At 45.5% G+C, this 20984-nt stretch overlaps 1 protein-coding gene across 1 annotated transcript in view; it reads right to left on the bottom strand.

Annotated features, from left to right (window-relative positions):
* Positions 1-394: 394 nt before the first annotated feature.
* The window catches only part of Alpk2 (alpha kinase 2), a 111297-nt gene continuing 90707 nt past the window's right edge, over positions 395-20984 (bottom strand). Inside the window, exons 10-12 of the mRNA XM_035440118.1 lie at positions 19788-20005; positions 14126-14174; positions 395-1066 (exon numbers count right to left, since the gene is read on the bottom strand). Of these exons, the coding sequence (XP_035296009.1) occupies positions 850-1066; positions 14126-14174; positions 19788-20005 (484 nt within the window). The 3' untranslated portion in view covers positions 395-849. The remainder of the gene's footprint in view (positions 1067-14125; positions 14175-19787; positions 20006-20984) is intronic.

Raw genomic sequence — 20984 nt, 5'->3', positions numbered from 1 at the left:
AGAGAAGACTGCAGGCACATCCGCCAAAGCTTCTGCCCTTCCCAGAAAAAAAAAAACACAGGGAAGGAGGTGTGGCTAGAGGAGACCCATAAGGAGTAAGGGAAGGCAGGATCCCTGTAGCAGTTGCACCCTACCTAACTAGCACCCCAGGAGACCACATTTAGAAAGTGATGGAATGTTTGTTGTAGGATGAGAAAACACAGACGCAAATATTGTGTGCTCCGATAAACTTGTTAGGAAACTTCTAGATTACAAAATCTTGGAGGAATGTGGGAAAAGCACAGGATTCCAATGAGGAAGTGGCTATGATGACATGTGCACCTTACCCTTTTGCTTAAATACGAATTTATTGCAACAGAACACTGTGCCAGGCTGTGTGAACAGTGCTTGGAAATGGCCTCACACTTGGGAAGCCACCTCCAGCAACAATAGCATAAGTGACACGTGACATTGATGATTTCAGAAATGTCCAGAAATCCTGAGGTGAGAAGACGAGGTGGAAAGATTTTGATGGTGGACAGTTGCCAAGCAGCATGGAACTCTTGACGACAAACCACAGGCAACACACAAACAGACACACGACGTGAGGATAGAAACACTAGCGGTGTACATAAAAAAGTGGACTGTCTTTGAAACTGACACCAGGACTGATGAGTCTCCCTACAAGGCTAGGCATAAAGATCCCTTCCAAAGTCATTTCAGCAGACAGCAAATGACAGTGGGCTAGGAAGGACTGGGACACTCCCTGCAGGCTTCAGGTTCTTGTCCCGTGTGTCGGCAGACGTCCACTTGCAAGCCTGTGTGCTGCCAGCTGGTGGTCACTTGTTACTGAGGGATGAGAGAGAGATGCTAGGCTTTCTTTTCTGTGGGAGTCCCAGACTCCGGCGGCTTCCCTGGTGCCGAGTTTGTCTGCACTCTGCTTTTTGAGATGCTTGCTTTCTTAGGCTTCTGGCTATTATTTTGAAGGGATTTCAGCCCCAGCATTTTACAGTACTTGTTACACTGGTGCAGCGCTTTAAACTGATCGATGAAGGTCATGGAGCAGTTGCCCTTGAAGCCTTTGTACCTGGAAGTGGTTGTGAAAAGAAACCATTTTTTAAAAAGAAGACATTTTACCAGTTTCAAAAGGAATATTTGAAAGAGAAACTAATGGTGCATGGAAAATACATTTATTCCTATTTTCAGTAAGAACAGCCACATGGTTGACAATTAAAAGAAAAAGAGGGGGGGGCTGGTGAGATGGCTCAGAGGTTAGGAGCACTGGCTGCCACTCTTACAGAGGATCCAGGTTCAATTCCCAGCACCCACATGATAGCTCATAACTGCCTATAGCTCCAATTCCAGAGATTCAGCACCCTCACATAGGCATACATGTAGGCAAAACACCAATGGACATAAAATAAAAATAAATTAATTAAAAAACAAAAAAGAAGAGTGTAGAATTCAATAAAAGCAAAAAGTCATTGGCAGGCACAGTACAGACAAAGACTTCCTTTCCTCTCACCCATGAAACAGTGTGGCTGTACTTGCAAGCCAGCAGCCATGATTTGAATCAGAAAGATCTCCCATACTCCCATAGGCTTACATTGCTTGATCCTCTCTGACTGAGTTATTTTGGGAGGATTTGGAGACTTTAGGAGGTATGGCCTACCGGGAGGAAGTAGGTTACCAGAAGCTGAGGAGGTGGTCCTTATGGGTGTATTATCCCTTCCCACTTCCTGTCTTATGCTGCTTCCTGTCTGCCATGATATGAACAGCCTCCACTACACATTCCAGCTGCTGTGATCTGAGTTGCCTGTCATTGCCTTTCCCATCACCCTAGATAGTAACTCTCTGTGAGCCAAAATAAACCATGCTCTCCTCATTTTGTTGTGAATTTTGTTGGAGTGACCTGAAAACCAACTATATATACTACCATACACCACTCAGAGATTCTGAAAAGAGTACTAGAACTTTGGGACTGGAATAAATTATTTAGTATAGACCCTTTAATTTGTAATCTAAAGAATTCAATATTAGACATGGGAGGCCCAAGGAAACAGAGCCAGGTGATGCAAAGGCAGCCCTCTGGGTCTTCCTAACAGGACAGATCTCCCTCCCATGACCTCCTACCTGTCCTCAGGAGGAGAGGAACCTGGGCTTTTTTCTTCAGCTGGCTGAAGAAAGGACTCTCGGGAGCTGTTGCTTTGGGTTGGGACAATTAAGACTTGAATTGTGAGTTGACTATGGTTTCCCATGCTAAGCATAGCAGGTTAGTGTGCTCCTCAAAGGGCACACGCACAGGCCCCAAATTGTCCTTCTCCACTTGCAGATGAATAAAACTCATCAAGAAAGCTGTTTGAAGAGTTGGGGATGTAGCTCAGTGGTAGAGTGCTTGCCTAGCATGCATGATCCCTAATTTCAGTGCCTAGTACTACTGGTGGGGAGCATTGATTTGATGTTGACTTGACAAGACTTTGGACTGAGTTATGATTCAGTCAGTAAGGTGCCTGCCACACAAACATGAGGACATGAGTTCAGATCCCTACAACTTTTGTAAAAAGCCATGTGTGGCAGCACACATCTGTTTAACACCAGTGCTGAGACAGGGGAAGAAGTCAGATGGATCCACAGAGATTGCTGGCAAGCCAGTCTACCCAATCAGGAAGCACCGGGTTGTCTTAAAAAGTGGAGAGCAATAGGAGAGAACACCTGACTGCAACCTCTGGCTTCTGCCCACATGCACATACAAACATTCATACGCATACACTGCATACACACAAAAGAGAAGGAAAGAATATGATCACAGACTCAGGACTAGGGCTCTGGGCAGAATTTATAAGGAAGGCAGACTAGATATTAATTTTATAGCTGGAGAAATGACCCTGCAGAACTTTCCATCAAGCTGCCCCCAAACTCCAAGTTCCATGTGCTGACACCTGTTTCCACTTCCATTTCTTACAAGTATTGCTGAGCCAAGAAGAATGTATTCAGCAGCTGTAAATCCCTCCATGACTGGCAATCCCTTGAGATTCTCCAATGGTCCCCCTTCACACACAAGCTCATTTAATTGCTATTTGAATTTTCTGCTTAAAGGCTTGGAAGCTACTTGGGTCTCCAGAACTAAAGGCTGGGAAGTGATGTGTACATCTACCTATGTAGTCCAGCTTGATTCCACTCGTTCACTTCCCATCTAGACATTCTGTACACCATCACGAGAATGACCTCTACAAAAGGCCAGGGGTCTGACCTGGATAAGAAATGTTCTTCCAAGAGACTCATATTCTGAATGCTTGGGCCCTGGTTAGTGGTGCTATTTTGGGAAGTTCTGGAAACTTTAGAGGAAGTTGGGACCTAGCTGGAGGAACTAGGCCATGGAGGTAGGTCCTTGCATATTTTTCCTCCCTGGTCCTTTCCCACCCATTCCTCTTTCTTGTCGAATACGAGATGAAGATACCCTTCTACTGCAACTGCCACCAGCATGATGTTCTGGCCAAACGGTTAAGGGTTGAATGCTCTGAAACTGGGAGCCAAACAATCTATTTTTTTCTTCCTTAAGTTGTTTTAGTCAGGTCACATGGATAAGAAAAGTAATTAGTGTAGCAAATTGGGCCACCTCCTGCTTAAAATGTCACTGCTGTTAAGATAAAGACAGACTCCTCATCCTCACGCTAGTCCTTCTGCTGGCCATGTCTCTTGCCCCCTTCAAGAAAGGCCATGCATGTACCTTCCAAGATTTTGCTCAGGCAAATCCCTCTGTATCAGTGGTTCTCAACCTGTAGGTGGGGTCTAATACCAGATATTCTGCATATCAGATATTTACATTACAACAGCAGCAAAATTACAATTATGAAGTAGCAATGAAACAATGTTATGGTTAGGAGTCACCACAGTGTGAGGAACTGTACTAAAAGGTCAAAGGATTTAGGAAGGTTGAGAACCACTGCTCTGTATGGGATGCCCTAGCTCCCTTCTCTCACTCAATCCTTCTCACCGTCCATCCTCAGCTCCTTGCACTCCTCCTAGGGAGCATTTTATGACCTCCCCAGCTAAGCTACATCCTGCATGTACACACACACACTCACACACACACACACACACACACACACACACACACACACACACACTGTGCCATCAGAGGAGGAGGAGCCGGAGTCTCAGCAGGCTGTAACCTCCACAAGGACAGCGTGGAGGCGAGCACTTTCTCCTCACCAGCTTACCTTGACACCCAGCTGCTGGAAGCCAACACACAGAGGCTGGTGGAAACAAGCCTGGGTGCTTTCTTGTGATTGCTTGGTATTTTCTAATGTTCTACTTTTGTCACCCTGAGTCAGTACTGAGTCCTCAAAAATAAAGACATACACGAGGAAGGGCCAACAACTTTCTTCCTTCCTAATCCACAGAGCACCCAGCCAAGCACTATGATAGAAGCAACAGGTACATCAGTGACCCAGCACAGCATCAGGCCCATGGACTTCCTGTCTAGAGAAGAAGATATGTGTCTAGTCACCCCAGTGACGTGGATGCTGGTGAAGTAGTACTCATTGCTGGCTTACTAAGCCTGGATGCTGAGCCTTTGTAAGCATCTTCCTGCTTTCTCAGTCTCCAATGGGAAGAAGAATACTACCCTACAGAGTGGGTGAACAAATGAGAAAGTGAGTGTTATCCACCTAGCCACATAGTGGATGGTACATAGTAAAGATTTGGTTTCTGGCCATGAATTGTGTGCAATTCTTGCCTGCCTGAGCATCCCCCACCACACCGTGTGTGTGTGTGTGTGTGTGTGTGTGTGTGTGTGTGTGTGTGTGTGTTTATGTGTGTGTGTATGTGTGTGTGTGTGTGTGTGCATGTGGTGTGTGTGTATAATATATATGCTGTGTGGTGTGTGTGTGATATATGTGCTTTGTGGTGTGTATGGTATGTGTGTGTTGTATGTGCATGTGATATGTGTATATGTAGTGTGTGTGTGCATGTGGTGTGTGTGTGCATGTGGTGTGTGTGTACATGTGGTGTGTGTGTGCATGTGGTGTGTGTGTGTGTGCATGTGGTGTGTGTGTATGTGGTGTGTGTGTATGTGTGGTGTGTGCATGTGGTGTGTGTGTGTGGTATGCATGTGGTGCGTGTGTGTGTGTGTGGTATGCATGTGGTGTGTGTGTATGATATGTGTGTATGGTGTGTGTGTGTGTGTGTGTGTGTGTGTGTGTGTGTGTGTGTGTGTGTGTGTGTATTGAAGACCTGGGCATGCATGGACAGACATAGTAGAAACTAGAATCTGACTGGCTGTGGATAGGGTGTGACACACAGCCTTGCAGAGTCTGGGTCATGTTTCTCAGCACCCGAGTTTGCAAGCTCAGGATGTAGGGCAGACTCTATAGGACCCCCTGAACCTTTCCCACAGCATGAGAATGAATCCTCCACTCCTGTCTCTGTGCCTTCCTGAGGAATAGACCCACGTTTTAGAATTAGGAATACATATCCACATCTCTCCACAGGTGCCATCTCTCCGAAGACACTGTTTTATATCCAAGGTCCCTGTCCAGAGGAGGCTTTTACTACGAATGTTCAAAGATCAGGTAAACAGATACCGGCCCTACCAGCAGAGCTCTGTGATCTTAGCCCAGGTGGGCTCCCACATCACATCTCTGAATGTCTCTTTCTCTGTTCAATTTTATAATAATAAAATACGCAATACTACCCAGATGTAATATGTAAAGAAAAGGACTTTATTCTGGTGTCTAGAGATTCCAAATGTGGCTTCAGCATCCTGGTGAGCACCCTTGGCTACACTGCAATGTGGTCGAGAAATGGCCAATTTTAGAAGGGGCCAAGTGTGTGCTGTGGCCTTGCCTTATGGCATCACATTCCACAGGACCAACGCCAATCTTTTTCTGTTGCTTCCCCATGATTTTCCTTCCACCAGGCCTCACCTCTTAACAGTTCTACAGATTTACTCACTAAAGACCAAGCTTCAAGCACACAAACCCCCAGAGGGTGTACTCAAACCAGAACACACTTTGAAGTTGGACTCAGGCAATACTGAACCCTTCCATGGCTTTCCCAGGTGCACGTGTGGTTTTTTAGGTTTTACCACCTGGCATCTACAGAATTAAGACTCTTTCTCTTCTCTAAATTTGGTCTCTGTCTCAACTAGGATGTTGGGCTTTGCCCTGCTGTTCTCTCAAACTGGCAATCATTATCATGAAATGGTTTTTGCATGGGAAGACAATTAAAGTGACATCTGTATGTTTCTAGACCAATTAACCACAGATGTATTCAAAAGACACAAGTCTAATTTCACCAAGCTGTCATCTAGCCAAGCAACAGGAAACAGTCCTCAGCTTGTGACCTGGTTTGAGAGCCACAAATACCATCTGCTGCCCTCAGGCTTTGTGGAAACCACTGATACAGGCTTTCATGGCATTGTTTCAGCGTGAACACCACTGCAAAATCTCATCACTACTTTTCTTGTTGATTAGACATATCAACAACATATGTTGACATGCACATACAGACATGCATAATAACCGAAACACTCTGTCCTTCCAAGAAGCTTGGCCATTGTAGAGCTAATGACCTAGGATGTGATCCTATTGGAGTAGAGGGGATCCTTGATCTCAGGATTACTGACATTTATGTACAAAGAGGAGAAGACACAAGCACACAAGAAAGCTATCTGATGTCTGAGGCAGAGTTCTAGTGATGCATCTACAAATCAAAAACCATCAAGGATTACAGTCAACCACCAGAAGGTAGGGGACAGGCATGAAACAGACTGCAGAAGGAACCAGCCCTGCTGTCATAGTTAATCTTGGTTGACAACTTGGTGACATCTAGAATCACCCAGGAGAAGGACCTCTGGGCAGGCATGTGAGGAGTGATTTTAAATTAGTTGAGATTGGAAGGTTGCCCACTATGGGAGGTACCATTCCCTGCACTTGGCTCCTGATTGTGCATGGAATGACAGCAGCTGTTTCAGCCCTCATTCCCTTTGCTTCCTTGTCATGATGATTCATGGTGACACCCTTGAACTAGGAACCAGAGCAAACCTTTGCCCCCTTACATGGCCTTTGTCAGAGTATTTTATCACAGTGACAGAAAAACAAAAGCAAAAGCTAAGATGCCTCTTGGCACCTTTCAGGCTTCCAGCCTCCAGAGCTAGGGAACAGTAAACTCTTGTTATTTTAAACATTTACATTTGTGGCCTAAGAATCCATCACAGTAGGATAAGGAACTTTGCATTGGAGACGTTTTTGCATATTTTCAGTTTTAGAAACCTTAGCTGTACTAAAATGTACTTGTATGGTTCTTTGCTTTTAATCTCCAGTTACAATAATTTCTGAGTTGACTTTATATCACCCAGCCTTCCACTCCAAACATACGTACAGAAGTGTAACAACTAATGGACATAAGGGGGCGCCATCCAGCACATCTGTGAGCAAATGCCTTCCCCCTGAATGGGAGTGGTGTGTATGAGCCGCATCCATCTGGAGCTTGCTAAAATGGTAATCTGGACTCAGCATGTTTGGATAGGGGCTGAAGCTCAGTTACTAAAAAGTTTTTTAATAATCCAAACCCCTCTCCAATTGCCCCCATGTGGCTTTAAAACAGGCTTTATATTTAAGCAAGGGCATAGTATAAACTTGGTTCTTGAAGCCTGTGTTCCAACAACACGATAAAACCACACTATGCCATTCCACATGGAAGGAGCCAGAAAACTGTTTCTACAGTCTTGCCCTCACTGCACAGAGCTATGAAACTCACTGTGTGTTAGAAAGAGTGTGAGGCTTCAAAGGGATCCCCGTCTCCTCCCGACATGAGAAGAGATGGCACAGACTTTTAGGTTCACACAAACAGCAGCAGGTGACCGTGGCCAGCTTCTCCGATTGTTCACTCACAATTTCCCTGTGCACGCTACTGCACTGATGGATGGAAACTATGAGCCAAAAGAAGGTTTCATTACAGAAACAGAAAGTGTCCCTACCTCCTCTTTGTCTCTGTCTGTCTGTCTGTCTGTCTGTCTGTCTGTCTGTCTGTCTGTCTCTGTCTGTCTGTCTGTCTGTCTGTCTCTCTCTCTCTCTCTCTCTCTCTCTCTCTTTCTGTGTGTGTGTGTGTGTGTGTGTGTGTGTGAGAGAGAGAGAGAGAGAGAGAGAGAGAGAGAGAGAGAGAGAGAGAGAGAGAAAATAAAGCTGGGATTTGCTCATTAGTTGGTCAGGCTATTGTCTACATATAAGGACCACTGGGAAGTCTTTCAATCTGGAAATATGTAATGATCTGAAACTCCCTCAGTGCCATTCATGGCTTCATGCTTATGTGTTCTTTCTCTGGTGGGTACCGACTACGTGATGGAGACTGTGGGAGAACTGAAGGATTATGGAGCTGAATGACTTCTCTAGAACCTGCAATCTTGAAAGGCAAGCAGACAAGACACATCAACCCAACTGGCAGTATTCCATGACAAAGAATCCAAAGGTCCCTTTTATATTGCCTGTTGGGCTCTCAGGGGAATGGGTTTCTCAGGCAGAGGGAACGGCATGAGCAAGGGCTCAGAGGCACAGGCTGATCCAGAGAAGGAGGAGAGGAGAGATGAGATGGGGACTCTCACCCTGGAAATCAGAACTTCCCAACAGTTGTTCCTAGGAGCAAAAACTCCATAAGATGCTTTGAGAAAAAAAAAATGTTTTTTTTTTTTTTTCAGTCCAGGGCTTTGAATATGCAAAGTTCATGCTGTGCCACTGAACCACCCCCTTCAGATGGGAATATGAGGGATTCCATGAGAAACTCTATTTAATCTCTCACTGCTCCATTATACAACCAAAATACATACACCCTTTAAGGGCGCCATTGAAATCTCACCCTGGCCAAACCTCTTACTCTGTTTAACCCAGAGTCTCCCCAAATTGGATGATAGTGGAAACATATAGTTACTTTGAAAAAACCACTTTTGTGAAAAACTAGAGTGTTTTAGGGTGTTGTGGTCTAGAGAGGCTGCGCTCTAAAGGAGTCTATTTGCTGGCCTTCTGTTTGGTCAGGTGACCTTCAAGCAGCCACTCTTCACAAACTCAGCCGGTCCTGGCCATTGCCACCCCTCCCCAGGACTACTGAGGTAGTGACATGGTGTTGTTAGACCCCCGGAAAACTCAGGTATCCGGGGTCCCAGGCCACGATCTCGGTCACCCCAATCACCAGGCGGATTCGAGAGCTTGATGCAAACTGCATGAGGCTTTATTGTAATTTAATGAGCTAACCCCATGTTAGCTCGGGTCTCTCACCCACCCGCCATGGCAGATGGCTAGCAAAGACAGCTCCTAGGGGCTCCTGAGAGATCTTATAGGGCAGCGTAAGGAGACTGTCTAGGGGTACGCACAGGCTCACTATTGGTGTGCCTCCAGGCTTGGAGGGCTTGCCCTGTGTTGATTGGCCAACTGGTTGTTATGGCCCATAGGCCCTCCCAGGGTGGTTGCTATGCTCTGCGCGTCATTGCTGTGCGCTTGTCCGTAAAGTATACCCAGGGTTGTAAATCATAGCGCCACCAGCTAACTTCTGATTGGTTCCTTGCCACGAGGCAGGCATCTGACCTCTAAGTGACCAAGGCAAGGTCATGGTGAGCACGTGTTACTGTCATGGCTGCCGAAATGGGGAGCTGGTCCCTTCAGGGTTCACTTCCTACTCTGTCCAGATGGTCTACTCTCCCACTTCACGCCAAGTAAAAATCAGATTATGGTCAAGCAAGTGCTAGAAAATTCCATTTTCCTTAGAACAAAGTCTGCCTCCTTTTCCACTGGGTTAGAGTACTCTCTCTGACTCCTGCCCTCATCATCCAGCCCTCAGACTCAGACTAGGCAACAGTCTGTTGCCTCTATGGAGACCATCCCTGGCTTTTTCTTCCCTGACACCAATTCCGACTGGAGGAGAAGAAGGCTGTAGGCATTCTTTCTTTGCCTCCAGTGGCCTGCGGCCTCACACTTCACTCACTAGCTTTAGACCTCCAGAAGACACTGAAAACATTCTTCTGGGGAGTTCTGGTCTGGTCTCCATCTACCCTGCTCTGCTCTCTCCAGCCTTCCTGCTAGCCCCATTGTCTTCTTTGTCTCCCTCTGCTTCCAGGCACCAGCTGGGGGTACTCTGGGGGCCACCAGGCTTTTCTCTAGGTTTGTTTTTGTGTGTGTGTCCAGAATTGTCCATAGGACCAGATAACAACTGACAGGAGCTCACCCGGGAGTCCCTGGGGTCCTGCAGATGGTCATGGGTGTGATAAAGGAGGGGGTCCAGGCAGGGGTAAGAGGATCCCTGTGGCTCCCTACTCAGGGTGTTTCCACAGAGCCATTTTTGGTAAGAGTCCTGGGCAGAGGCCAGAAGGCCACCATGCGACTTCTACCTGGGCCCTGGAGATCCAACCACACGCACAGATCACTGCTATAATTCCATCTTGCCAGAATGTAAGATGATCGAGGTTCCCTCACAAATCTCCAAGCATCCTGGGTGGTGAGAATCTCTTAAATGGGGTTTCCATACAAAGAATGCCTGACAACCCAGGGGGCCTCCTTCCACCTGGTTGTTTATCCTTCCAAAGGGAAAAAGGCACGTCCTGGCAGGCAGCCATACTGAGAGGTGTCCTTGGTAGCTACTCATAGCCATCTTATTTGGGCACAGCAAGTACTGACTGGAAGATCTGCTTCTCTTTGTTTTACTTCCATACAGTCATGTGACTGGAGCCTTTTTTTTTTTTTTTTTTAAAGCCCAGAAAGAGAGCAGAGTATAGCCTCTGCTGCCCTCTAGTGGCTAAACCATGACCCCTCCACTTTCTCCCTCGGAACTCCGCTTACAGGGCCCATGGCAACAAGTATAGATCTGTCCCTGCTGCTAGTCTCTGTTAAGTTTCCAAATATCCCCTTACCAGATTGAGTATCTTTCCTTTTCTCTCCCAGAGAACTCTAGGTGGCTGAGGAATTCACCTAAGAAATGTAATCAAAGAGCCAGTTAGGATCTCCAGTCTACCTGGTGGATAGATAACACCTCCAGACACCATCGTACTAATAACCCAGGAGGACTGAGACACAGTTCTCTTTTAAGTATCAAGACAAACAAAAGTCAAAATGAGCAGATCCTAATGGTTCCTTATTTTATGAGATTATGAATAGATTATTGATTCACTAAACAGCATCTCAATCTTCGTCTGAGTATCTCTGACTTCATTAGAAAACAAGTCAGGTTGTGAGATAAATACTTGGTGCAGGTTGAGACCTAGGGAATATTACATGTATGTATGTGTGTACAGATGCATGCATGTGTATTAAGGGCAGAGGACAACCTCAGTGTCCTTCTTCATGTGTCGGTCGGTAGCCTTTTTTTTTTCTTTTGAGACAATGTCTCCAACTGGTCTGACCAAACAGATATATATATATATATATATATATATATATATATATATTCTTAGAATTGAGCCTAAGTCCTCATGCTTGCCATCGCTTTACCAATTTAGTTATTTCCCCTTCATCCCTTCAGCCTAGGATGTTTTAAAATGATACAGAGCTTCACATTTTATGGCAGTGTCCTCCTCCTTTACAGCTGAGTGCTGCCAGGGATCAGTTTTTCAGAAATCACAACTCTGCCTTTCCATCACTAAGCTTGCTCAGCATAGAGAGACTGCGTTTAATGGGTCCTTATTCACCGCCTCCTCCCTTGTACTCTGAGAGTCCGCCACTCTCCTCTTTCTTCCTCCCAGTGTGAATATGTTTCATCCTATCTGCAGAGCATCTTCCAGTTTGAACCCTTTCCCAGTAGGCTGCCATTGTTCTCACTCCATTCGCAGCTTTTGGCTTTGAGGAGAACATTTCTTCAATGAAACCTTGCTTTCTAGCATTTGGGATCTACCCCTGTACATCAAGGGTGCCTAACCACCCGTCCCACCCCCCTGCACGCTCTTTTATTCAGAGAATGCTGCTGACCCTCCCCTTCTCTCCCCTTCCCTAGATAGATCACTGCTGGCTCTGCCTCTGTACCAGAGGGAGGGGGAGCCTGGGAGTCTAGGTGGTGGGCGTGGTCATCACAGTTCACTTTAAGAATAAGGATTTGTATGGAAACCCAAATACCCCTCATCCTCTGAGATACTTCCTATTTATCGATTTTTTCAAATCAAGCTTCTAAAATACAGTTCTTTTTAAAAGTGTGACTTTTCTTTAAACTTCTAAAGACAACTTTAAAACCTGGACAAGATGATCTAGCATCCTTTCAAAGCTCTCAAACACTGCAGAGTTCCCTTCCCACTTCTCCTTGGGTGGGAAAGCAGTCATAAGTAACACTTTACAGGCAACATTTTTGCCCTTGGCTCCATCTATCCTCTCTTTTAATGGGCCTTGGGCAGCCGTCCCAGGCTGGAAAAGTACCATAAAAGCTGAGAACAAAACTGAGGGCTTAAATTTCTTTTTAAGTCAGGAGGGGCAGTGCCATTTGGAGCGCTCACATTCCTGGAAGCTGGTGGCATGTTTCAAAAGATGCCGTAAATCACCAGGTTCCTGTGCTCATTTTGGTTTGAGGACTCCTTGAGCAGCTTTGGTTTAGTAGAAGATTGTTCTAAGTCAGCAGTTCTCAACCTGCGGATCCAGACCCCTTCAGGGGTCACATCTCAGATAGCTTGCATATCAGATATTTACATTACAATTTATAACACTAGCAAATTTATGGTTATGAAGTAGCAACAAAAATATTTTTGTGCTTGTGAGGGGGGTCACCACAACATGAGGGACTGTATCAAAGGGTCTCGGCATTAAGAAGGTTGAGAACCACTGGACTAAGTGATGTGACAGAATTTTGTGTATCCTGGCATCAGGCTGAGGTGAGAAAGAAAAGGGAGATCCATTGAACTCACATCCAGTGGCAGGGTCTGGAGGTAGATTAGCAGGGGGAGGGGGTGGGGCGCTGAGGGGGATACTCAGCAAACCACAGTGCCCCCAGGATGATGGGCAGCCAAACCAGGTCTGACTGAAATAGAGTTTGTCTTGTTCTGCAGATAACAGTGAGTCTTAGAGAAGACTTCATTTAGGAAACTGCACTGACAACCAGAGGCCTCTGGCACCACAGGTTACAGGAACATTCACCCAGGACAGATGTTAAAGTGAATGGCTTTTAAGGACATTAGGCACAAAATGGCACCAACAGGAGGAAACTGAGCCTATCCAGCCATCCCACTCATCAGACAAAGACTTACGGTGCCACGAGCCACACTACCACCAGGAGAAACAGAGGTACATGGCCTGGCCCAGATTTGGACCAAGTGTCTCAAAAGCTCCTGCTTTCCCCATGACATCGTGCATGTGTGTGCATGTACTCTCTCTCTCTCTCTCTCTCTCTCTCTCTCTCTCTCTCTCTCTCTCTCTGTCTGTCTGTCTGTCTCTGTCTCTTTCTGTGTGTCTTTCATGCACACACACACACACACACACACACACACACACAGAATACATTCAAAAATATTTTTTAAAAAGTCACAAATAACCACTTTCTCTTCAGAGGGGCCCAGGTGAAGCAGCAACATAGGACAATTTGTTAACAGCCTGGTGGGTGGCCACATTATCACCTGAGTGGGCAACTGAACAAACCAGCATTCTGACACTCAAGTAGGGAAACAAAACCAACAGCAGCAACGAGAAGTCCCAGTCACAGGCATTTGAATGGCCTCTGTAATAATCTCTCGTCCCTGTGAGCCACCAAAAGGAGGGTTTTTTTGGTTTTGTTTTGTTTTTGTTTTTGTTTTGTTAGGGGAAATGTGCTAAAAATATACACAGAAAACTCACTGTGCTCAACTGCAGAAACCGAAACAACAAAAACCTTCAGCAGAGACAATGATAATTGACAGACATCCCAAGGATGCCAGAATACTTTCTCACCGTGACACTCCTGTGAGTGGTTCATCCAGAAAAGTGCTTGCAAACATTCTTGTTTGCTTCAAAGTTAGGAGGCAAATGTGTTTCCCCCTGAGAACAGAGTCCATAAATCTTTTATGCAAGGAAAAGAAATGAATTGAATCCATTCCCAAGACCATTTGTCATCCACAGTAAAGACAAGAAATCCACTCTTTCCACATTAGCCAACAAGCGGTGTTTGCTGGAAGCCCCATGTGAAATGACACCTATTTCATTTTTTTCCTACTCACCCTTTAGCTAGTGTTGCTATGCCAACGTCGGTTAACTTCATCCCCACACCTGCAGAGGGAGAGAGCAAAGACAGAATCTGAGTTGCTAGGGGAAGCACAAAAAGGACTGGTCATGTACTCTCACAGGCCAGAGAAGGACAGCTTATCGCCTTCCTGGGTCCATATGTACTTCCCTCCTGGTTTCTATCCCCAGAGCCTCAGGAGACTCAGTCCTTCTGACCTGCGCCTGCCATGGGGGTAATGATGGGGAGGGCAGACCTGGGACTCAAGCAGTGGTACCCAGGGCAGGCCTCCTTCAGGCTTAGGAAGAGGATGTTCTTTAATGAATTTGAGACTTGGCCCTTTCCCCATAAGCTTTCTCCCAAGCAATGATGTTTCTTGGACTTAGGTCTGGTCCCCTGTTTCTCACTGAAAGTGGAAACCATTGAGTAGAAGAAAGCATAGGCATGGTCTCCCTTGGTCAACAATAAATGAGCTCAAGGAAACATGTTCAAAGGCAAACTCCACATATGTAATTTCTCATTTCCAGTAAGATAGTTTCCTATCATTGGCTGGAGAATTTCTGGATCCTAGGAAACACTCACAAGTTATGGGTAGACTTGTAGCCATTGGCTTGGGGACAGTGACATTTGGAATCCATGGCCCAGCCATTTAAGACTTTTAATAAGTTCATTCATGGAACCATGGGGGTGATGTGAAATAGCAAACCAAAACAATAAAATGGCTACTGAGCTTCCCAGTCTGGCTCAGCAAAAAGCCACAGATATCCTTGCTGGAAACCCAGGCACCCAGGACCCCTTTGGCTACTGTGTTTCTAGGAAGGGCATCTGGAAAGGACCTAAACAGCCTGCTGCTATCTTCTAGCATGAGGCAGGTAAGCATCCTACTACAATAAAGTACTGCCCACTTTCCATCTGCCCCAGCATTGGCCAGTATCCTTAGCATCTCTCAGGCTAGCTTTTAGGAAGAGCATCAGTGCTCATGCCCAGGGAGTAGAGGTCCCTGTCCTTTCTAGGAGCTTCTTGCTATCCTATCCAGGTACTCTTTCTGCTTCTGACTTCATAGGATAATGGCTCTGGGCACTTGCTCTACCTCAGTGCACCCTACCTGTGCAATCCAGTGGTGACCTATTGGACACCTCTGGCATATCTCTCATTCTGGCCCTATAAGAGCTATACTTTAAGCAGTGATATCCCTGCCACCAAGCAGGTAACTTGGCATGGAGCAGCCAGGTAGGTGACAAACCAGTCTGGGGTGTGGAAGAAGGCCACAGGTCTCTCTGAAGCCAACGCTGGGATGGGATTGAATGACAACCTGATTCCATGGCTCTCCATTCCAGAGGCCCAGGAAGGCAGAGTGTTCTGGTTCATCAGTGTCCACCCAGAGCATGGCAAAAATGTTGCCATGTTGTTATTCAGACTAGTGAGTCACCTGGTAGCAATAAGCCCAGCTTTTGTGTGTGCACCTGTGAGCTAAACGTGGCTCTTTGAAGATCCCAGTGAACGTTTTAAAAGCTGAGTCACCTACTAACTACTTGAACACAGCAAGGCCTGCTTCATATTACTTTATTGTAGGAAGCACAATCATTTTTAAAGGATGCCAAATTGCAAAGGTCCCTTTGGACATCTTTTTCCATGGAAAGTCCTGTCTAAACACCACAGCTTTAGGGTCCAGTAAGGTTCAATGTTTAAAAGTCATTTGGCATCAGGTGCTTGAACTTGGACAGTGTCCTCCCTTGCTCTCACAATTGGCAGCTGCCATTTTCGGTTTAGAAAAGTAGGATGCCAAGGTCAGGGGAGACGGTTCAGTGTATTCGAGCATGAGGACAGATTCCAGTTTTCAGAACTCACCTAGAAGCTGGATATGTGTGTGTGTGTGTGTGTGTGTGTGTGTGTGTGTGTGTGTGTGTGTGTGTGTGTGTGTGTTTGTGTGTGTGTGTGTGTGTTTGTGTGTGTGTGGTCTCAGAGTGCCTCTGGGAAACAGGAGGCAGAAATGAAGGCTTTCCCAGAAGCCTAGCTTGTTTGGCTTAACTATTTGTCAGCAATTCAACAAAGGTTTTCAACAATCATTGAAGGGCAATACTTTCAATTTGATGTGCAGCTGTCCAGCTGAGGCGAGGCTAATAGTGGCCTATGAGTTGTTTCTAGTGGGAGGAAGGACAGGAGTATATTCTCAGAATCTGAGTTTGAGGGTGGCTCCTTAAAAAGCTTAGCGGTCTCAGGTCTCAGGTCTTAATTCCAAGTCGGGGACCCATCTCTGACCCCACAAACTCACAGTGCCATTAAGCTTCTATCAACACACAAATGTACCAAGGGAAGGTGACAGTTGCATTTGGTTTTGCTTCCTTTATTTTTAATTGTGTGTACAAAGCTGAGACCTTGCTTAAAGAATGTGTGAGCTGGTGCTACAATGATGATGGCAATGAAGAGATTTTTCCAAGCAGCAGACAGTAAATAAACCCTGTTATGAAGCTCTGTGCCAACACATTTAAGCACGCACATCATTTACGAAGAGATGTAATATTCCATTGCAGTTGTTTACTAGTGCCTGGAAGCAAAACTAGCTGTGTGTGAAGCCCCAGGGTGCTGTTTTTCAGCAGACAAAATACATTTAATGCAAAATTAACTCCAAAGGTGACAACTTGGGGAGAACAATTGTACAGCCGGAATCTGAATAGAACAAATAGCTGTCTGTTCAGAATGTGCATGCATGTGTGAGTGTGTGTGTGTGTGTGTGTGTGTGTGTGTGTGTGTGTGTGTGCTTGTATGTGCGCATATATATGAGTGTAGTCATTCTTGAGAGGGGACAGACTCACAGAAGTCCTTTCGAACCCTGTAGAAGACATTCACAGGCCAGAACCTTTTAACAACAGGGGATACTTGAAAAGCCTGGGAAGTAAGTAGACTGCAAATTTGTTAGTTTGCCATCTTGTGCAGAAAGTGTAATATCAGAATCTGAAAATGGGATCCTGGACACCTCTATAATTATTAGCTGCTTGGCAACAGCTAAACCACTGCTCTCACTCTAAGCTTTTTTCATCTGTAAAATGGGAGCATAATATATTCTACACAGGGTTAACGTGGAGAATAAATAAAAATCATAGAAAAGTAAATGCATGCAAAAGTTGGAGAAATCTAGTCACTGTAGTCTAGACACTCTGCTGATCAGTGTTCCTCCTGTAGCTTTGATAATGTGCAACAGTTAGGTGAGCTGTGATCATTAAGCAAAGCCCCATAAAGGGTATGTGGGCACTTCTCTACATTTTTGCATGTTCTGTCTGTTTGTCTGTCTCTGTGTGCCTTTGTTTTTCTGTGTCGCTTTCTCTTTGTATCTCTGTTTGCCTGTCTCTTTGTCTCTGTCTCCGTCTCTCCGTCTCTCTGTGTCTCTGTCTCTGTCTCTGTCTCTCTCTCTCTCTCTCTCTCTCTCTCTCTCTCTCTCTCTCTCTCTGTGTGTGTGTGTGTGTGTGTGTGTGTGTGTGTGTGTGTGTGTGTGATGATGGATACTTTTAATGTCAACTTGCCATTAGAGTCATTTAAGTAGAGACCCTAAACTGAAGAATTGTCCTAATTGCCTGAGAAGACCCACCGAGACCATGGACTAGACCTTCCGCTATGAGCTGGCATAAAGGGAGAAGCAGGAGCATTATTTGCCTTTATGCTCCTTGGCCCTCCCTCTTGCAGCCAAGTTGATTCACCCTGTCGCTGCTGCTGCTGCTGCTGCTGCTGCTGTTGCTTCCCTCCTTGAGTGCAGAACCAGGCCTTCCAAGTGGACTGAAGGCCAGTAGCCCTCCAGGAACTGTCCAGGGTTTTAGCAACAGACAGGGACTGCACCGGCACTGCACTCTGTGGACCCAGCAACTGCTTGCTGTAGGTTGTCAGCCTCTCCAGTGTGAGTCAGCCACTATGGGACCATTCTGAATGCTGAGCACCCAGTCTCAAGCACTGAGGAACCACTGGGTTCTTGGCTCTCAGGTGTGATACAACTGTTGTACTACTTTAATACAAGAGGGTTTAATAAATTCTATTGTATATACTAGATTATGTATTGGTTCTGTTCCTCTAGAGAACACTGACTAACACAGGGCCTCTATGCAGGCTGATCATGACCGATCCTCCTGCCTCCTCCTCCAAGCACTAGGATTACAGGTATGTGCCACCATGCCTGATTTATATTTTTATAAGTTCTTACGAGTCTATTATTTCAGAATGAGGAATTTTAAGAACAGGGAACCTTTTAGGACTCAGCAATGCTGCAATAAGCATTTTACCATCTTATTTAATCCTGAAAACAACTGTATACAGAAAACTCCAGAGCTTGGAGAGATGCATCATTAGTCCAAAGGCTGACAGCTAGGAAGTGACAGTGTCAGGTATGAAATCCTGGAGGCCACCACCACAGTTTAGTATCTTTGTATGAGACACTGCCTTATAGTCATCGAATGGCATAGTTCAGATTTTTCTCAGCAGTATTATTATTTGGAAATAAAAAAGGAACAAGGAAATGTGTAGACAGAAGCTGTAGGTAGCTGGCCATTGTCCTTTCTGCTTGGTTCCACCTGTGTGGGTACCACTTTCCCTAAAAACTTTGTTTTGCCATTGCAGTGAGAGTTGAACGCAGGGAATCGATGCCCTCACCATGAGCAGCATTGGACTGGTACTAATGGGAGCTGTGGGTATCATTCCTGCTCCCCTAATCCATGGTCGGGGAACTCTGGGAAGTTTGCTCAGTTTAGGCTTCCAACAGAGTACAGTTGCCCACGGTAGTAACTGGGTGTTCATCCATGTGCAACTGACTGTCTACGCTTCCTCCATCTTCTACTGCTGTTTTCTGGGCTTCTTTCTCGAATGAACTACAAGTACTCAAGACAGTAGTTCTCTGGTCTTTCCTCTACATCTTTGGGTTTTGTATCCTCAGATCCAACTTAAAAGAAGTGGGGACTGAAAATATTTTTTTTAAAAAAATTGAGTATGTATTGAGCATGTATAGACTGTTGCACACTACCTCTCTTAGAGGACATTTACATTACATTTGGGGTTAGAAGTCATCTAGAGATGCTCAAAGTATACAGAATATACAGAGGTTATGTACAATCATGATGCCATGTTATACAAGGGGTTTGAGCACCTAGAGAAGTGGGTATCCACAGAGGTCCTGGAGCTGACCCCGGGGATACTGACATATTAGTCTCTGGTCTGTTCCAGAAAGAAACCTGATTATGACACATCTGCCTCCTATAAGAAGCTGTCTTCCTTAAAATCTGTCTGCACAAACGTGTCTGCACATGGAAAGCACACTGCAAATTCCTCAGGAGAGCCCAAGATCTAAAGGTTACAGTGACACTTTCATTTATTGGGAAATAAATAGTATATCTCAACTCACTCATGGTACACATGGACTTCCACATGTGCTGAATTTTGGGGTGTAACAATGAAGCCAGCCTCTACCTTTTATAGTGGAAGGCATTGCTGGTAGTTATTTTATAACTTTATTTGGACAATCATCTATTGCCAAGCTTCATTTCCAAATGGACGTGGGGAGAAGATGCTTGTTGGTGCCCAGCAGACCTCTCCTCCTCTTCACTCTCCCCCTTTCCTTCCTCCTACTCTTAGGGACACCCCAGAGGCCACAACATCCCCAGAGCTGGGTGGTCCATTCTGCTCACCCTGCATGTCCGTGACCAGGAGACAGCCACTGGTTTTCTGGTACACCCAGTGCTGGAAGGTGCAACATTTCTGACCAGCCTCTGAATCCCGTCTGAGGAAGTTAATTTCCTTCCCGTCGCGGATGGAATACTTCACGAACTCTCCAATCAGCTCCTCTTCCACTGTGGCGTAAGGGATGTTGTTCTCAGGCCGGTGGATGAGGAAAATAGGGATGATCCTGTCAGGGAGGAGGACAACATGGTCACCTGTCACGTCCTCACAGGGGACACAAGTGTCGGGGCATTCCGTCACCTGGAGCACCAGGGCCACAGTCAATCCAGGTCCCACTCATATTTTATTTTATGTTTTCACAGTGCCCTCAATTATTATTTAATGAACCAGAAGACTCATATCTAATTTTGTTTCTAAAATTGTTTTTGAAAATCCTCCTCATCACTACTTTTGATATTACTTTGTTTTGTTTGAGACATTATCTCACTATGCAGCCTTGGCTGGTCTGGAACACGTTATATTAAATAGGCTGGCCTGGGTCTTACAGATATTGGCTTGCCCCTGACTCCCCAGTGCTGGGATCAAAAGCATGAACCATCATGTCAAGCTTTGGCTTTGCTTTAATTTTTTAAAATTTATTTTATGTGTGTGGATGTTTTACCTCCATGCATGCACACCACATGAGTGCATGGTGCCCACAGAGGCCAGAGGAGGGTATCAGAAGCCCTGGAACTGGAGTTACAGATGATTGTGAGCAACCATGTGTGAGCTGGAAATGGATCCAAGTCCTCTGGAAGAGCAGTTAGTGCTCTTAATTGTCTATCTATTTATCCACCCCCCTTTAAAATAAATAAATAAACAAATAAATAATGTCTCACTATGTATCCAGGCCTGCCTTAAACTCATTAGGTAGCCCAGACTAGCCTAGAATTCTAGCTCCTCCTGTCTCCCCCTCCAGAGTGTTGAGATTACAAGTCTGAGCCACAATGCCAGGCTCTACAATTTTATCTCAGTAACCCATTAGATCAGTAACTATCACCCATCCATCCATCCATCCATCCATCCATCCATCCATCCATCCATCCATCCATCCATCTGTCCACCCATTCTTACCTATCCATCCTTCATTCAGTCAGCAAACACTCATCTTCAGTGGCCTCAGAGTGTTAACACTCTTTCACAAACACCAATAAAGAAAACAGAAG

This window comes from Cricetulus griseus, chromosome 2 (assembly GCF_003668045.3).
Source record: "Cricetulus griseus strain 17A/GY chromosome 2, alternate assembly CriGri-PICRH-1.0, whole genome shotgun sequence".
Lineage (NCBI taxonomy): Eukaryota > Metazoa > Chordata > Mammalia > Rodentia > Cricetidae > Cricetulus > Cricetulus griseus.
This window is presented reverse-complemented; position numbering and strand designations above follow the sequence as displayed.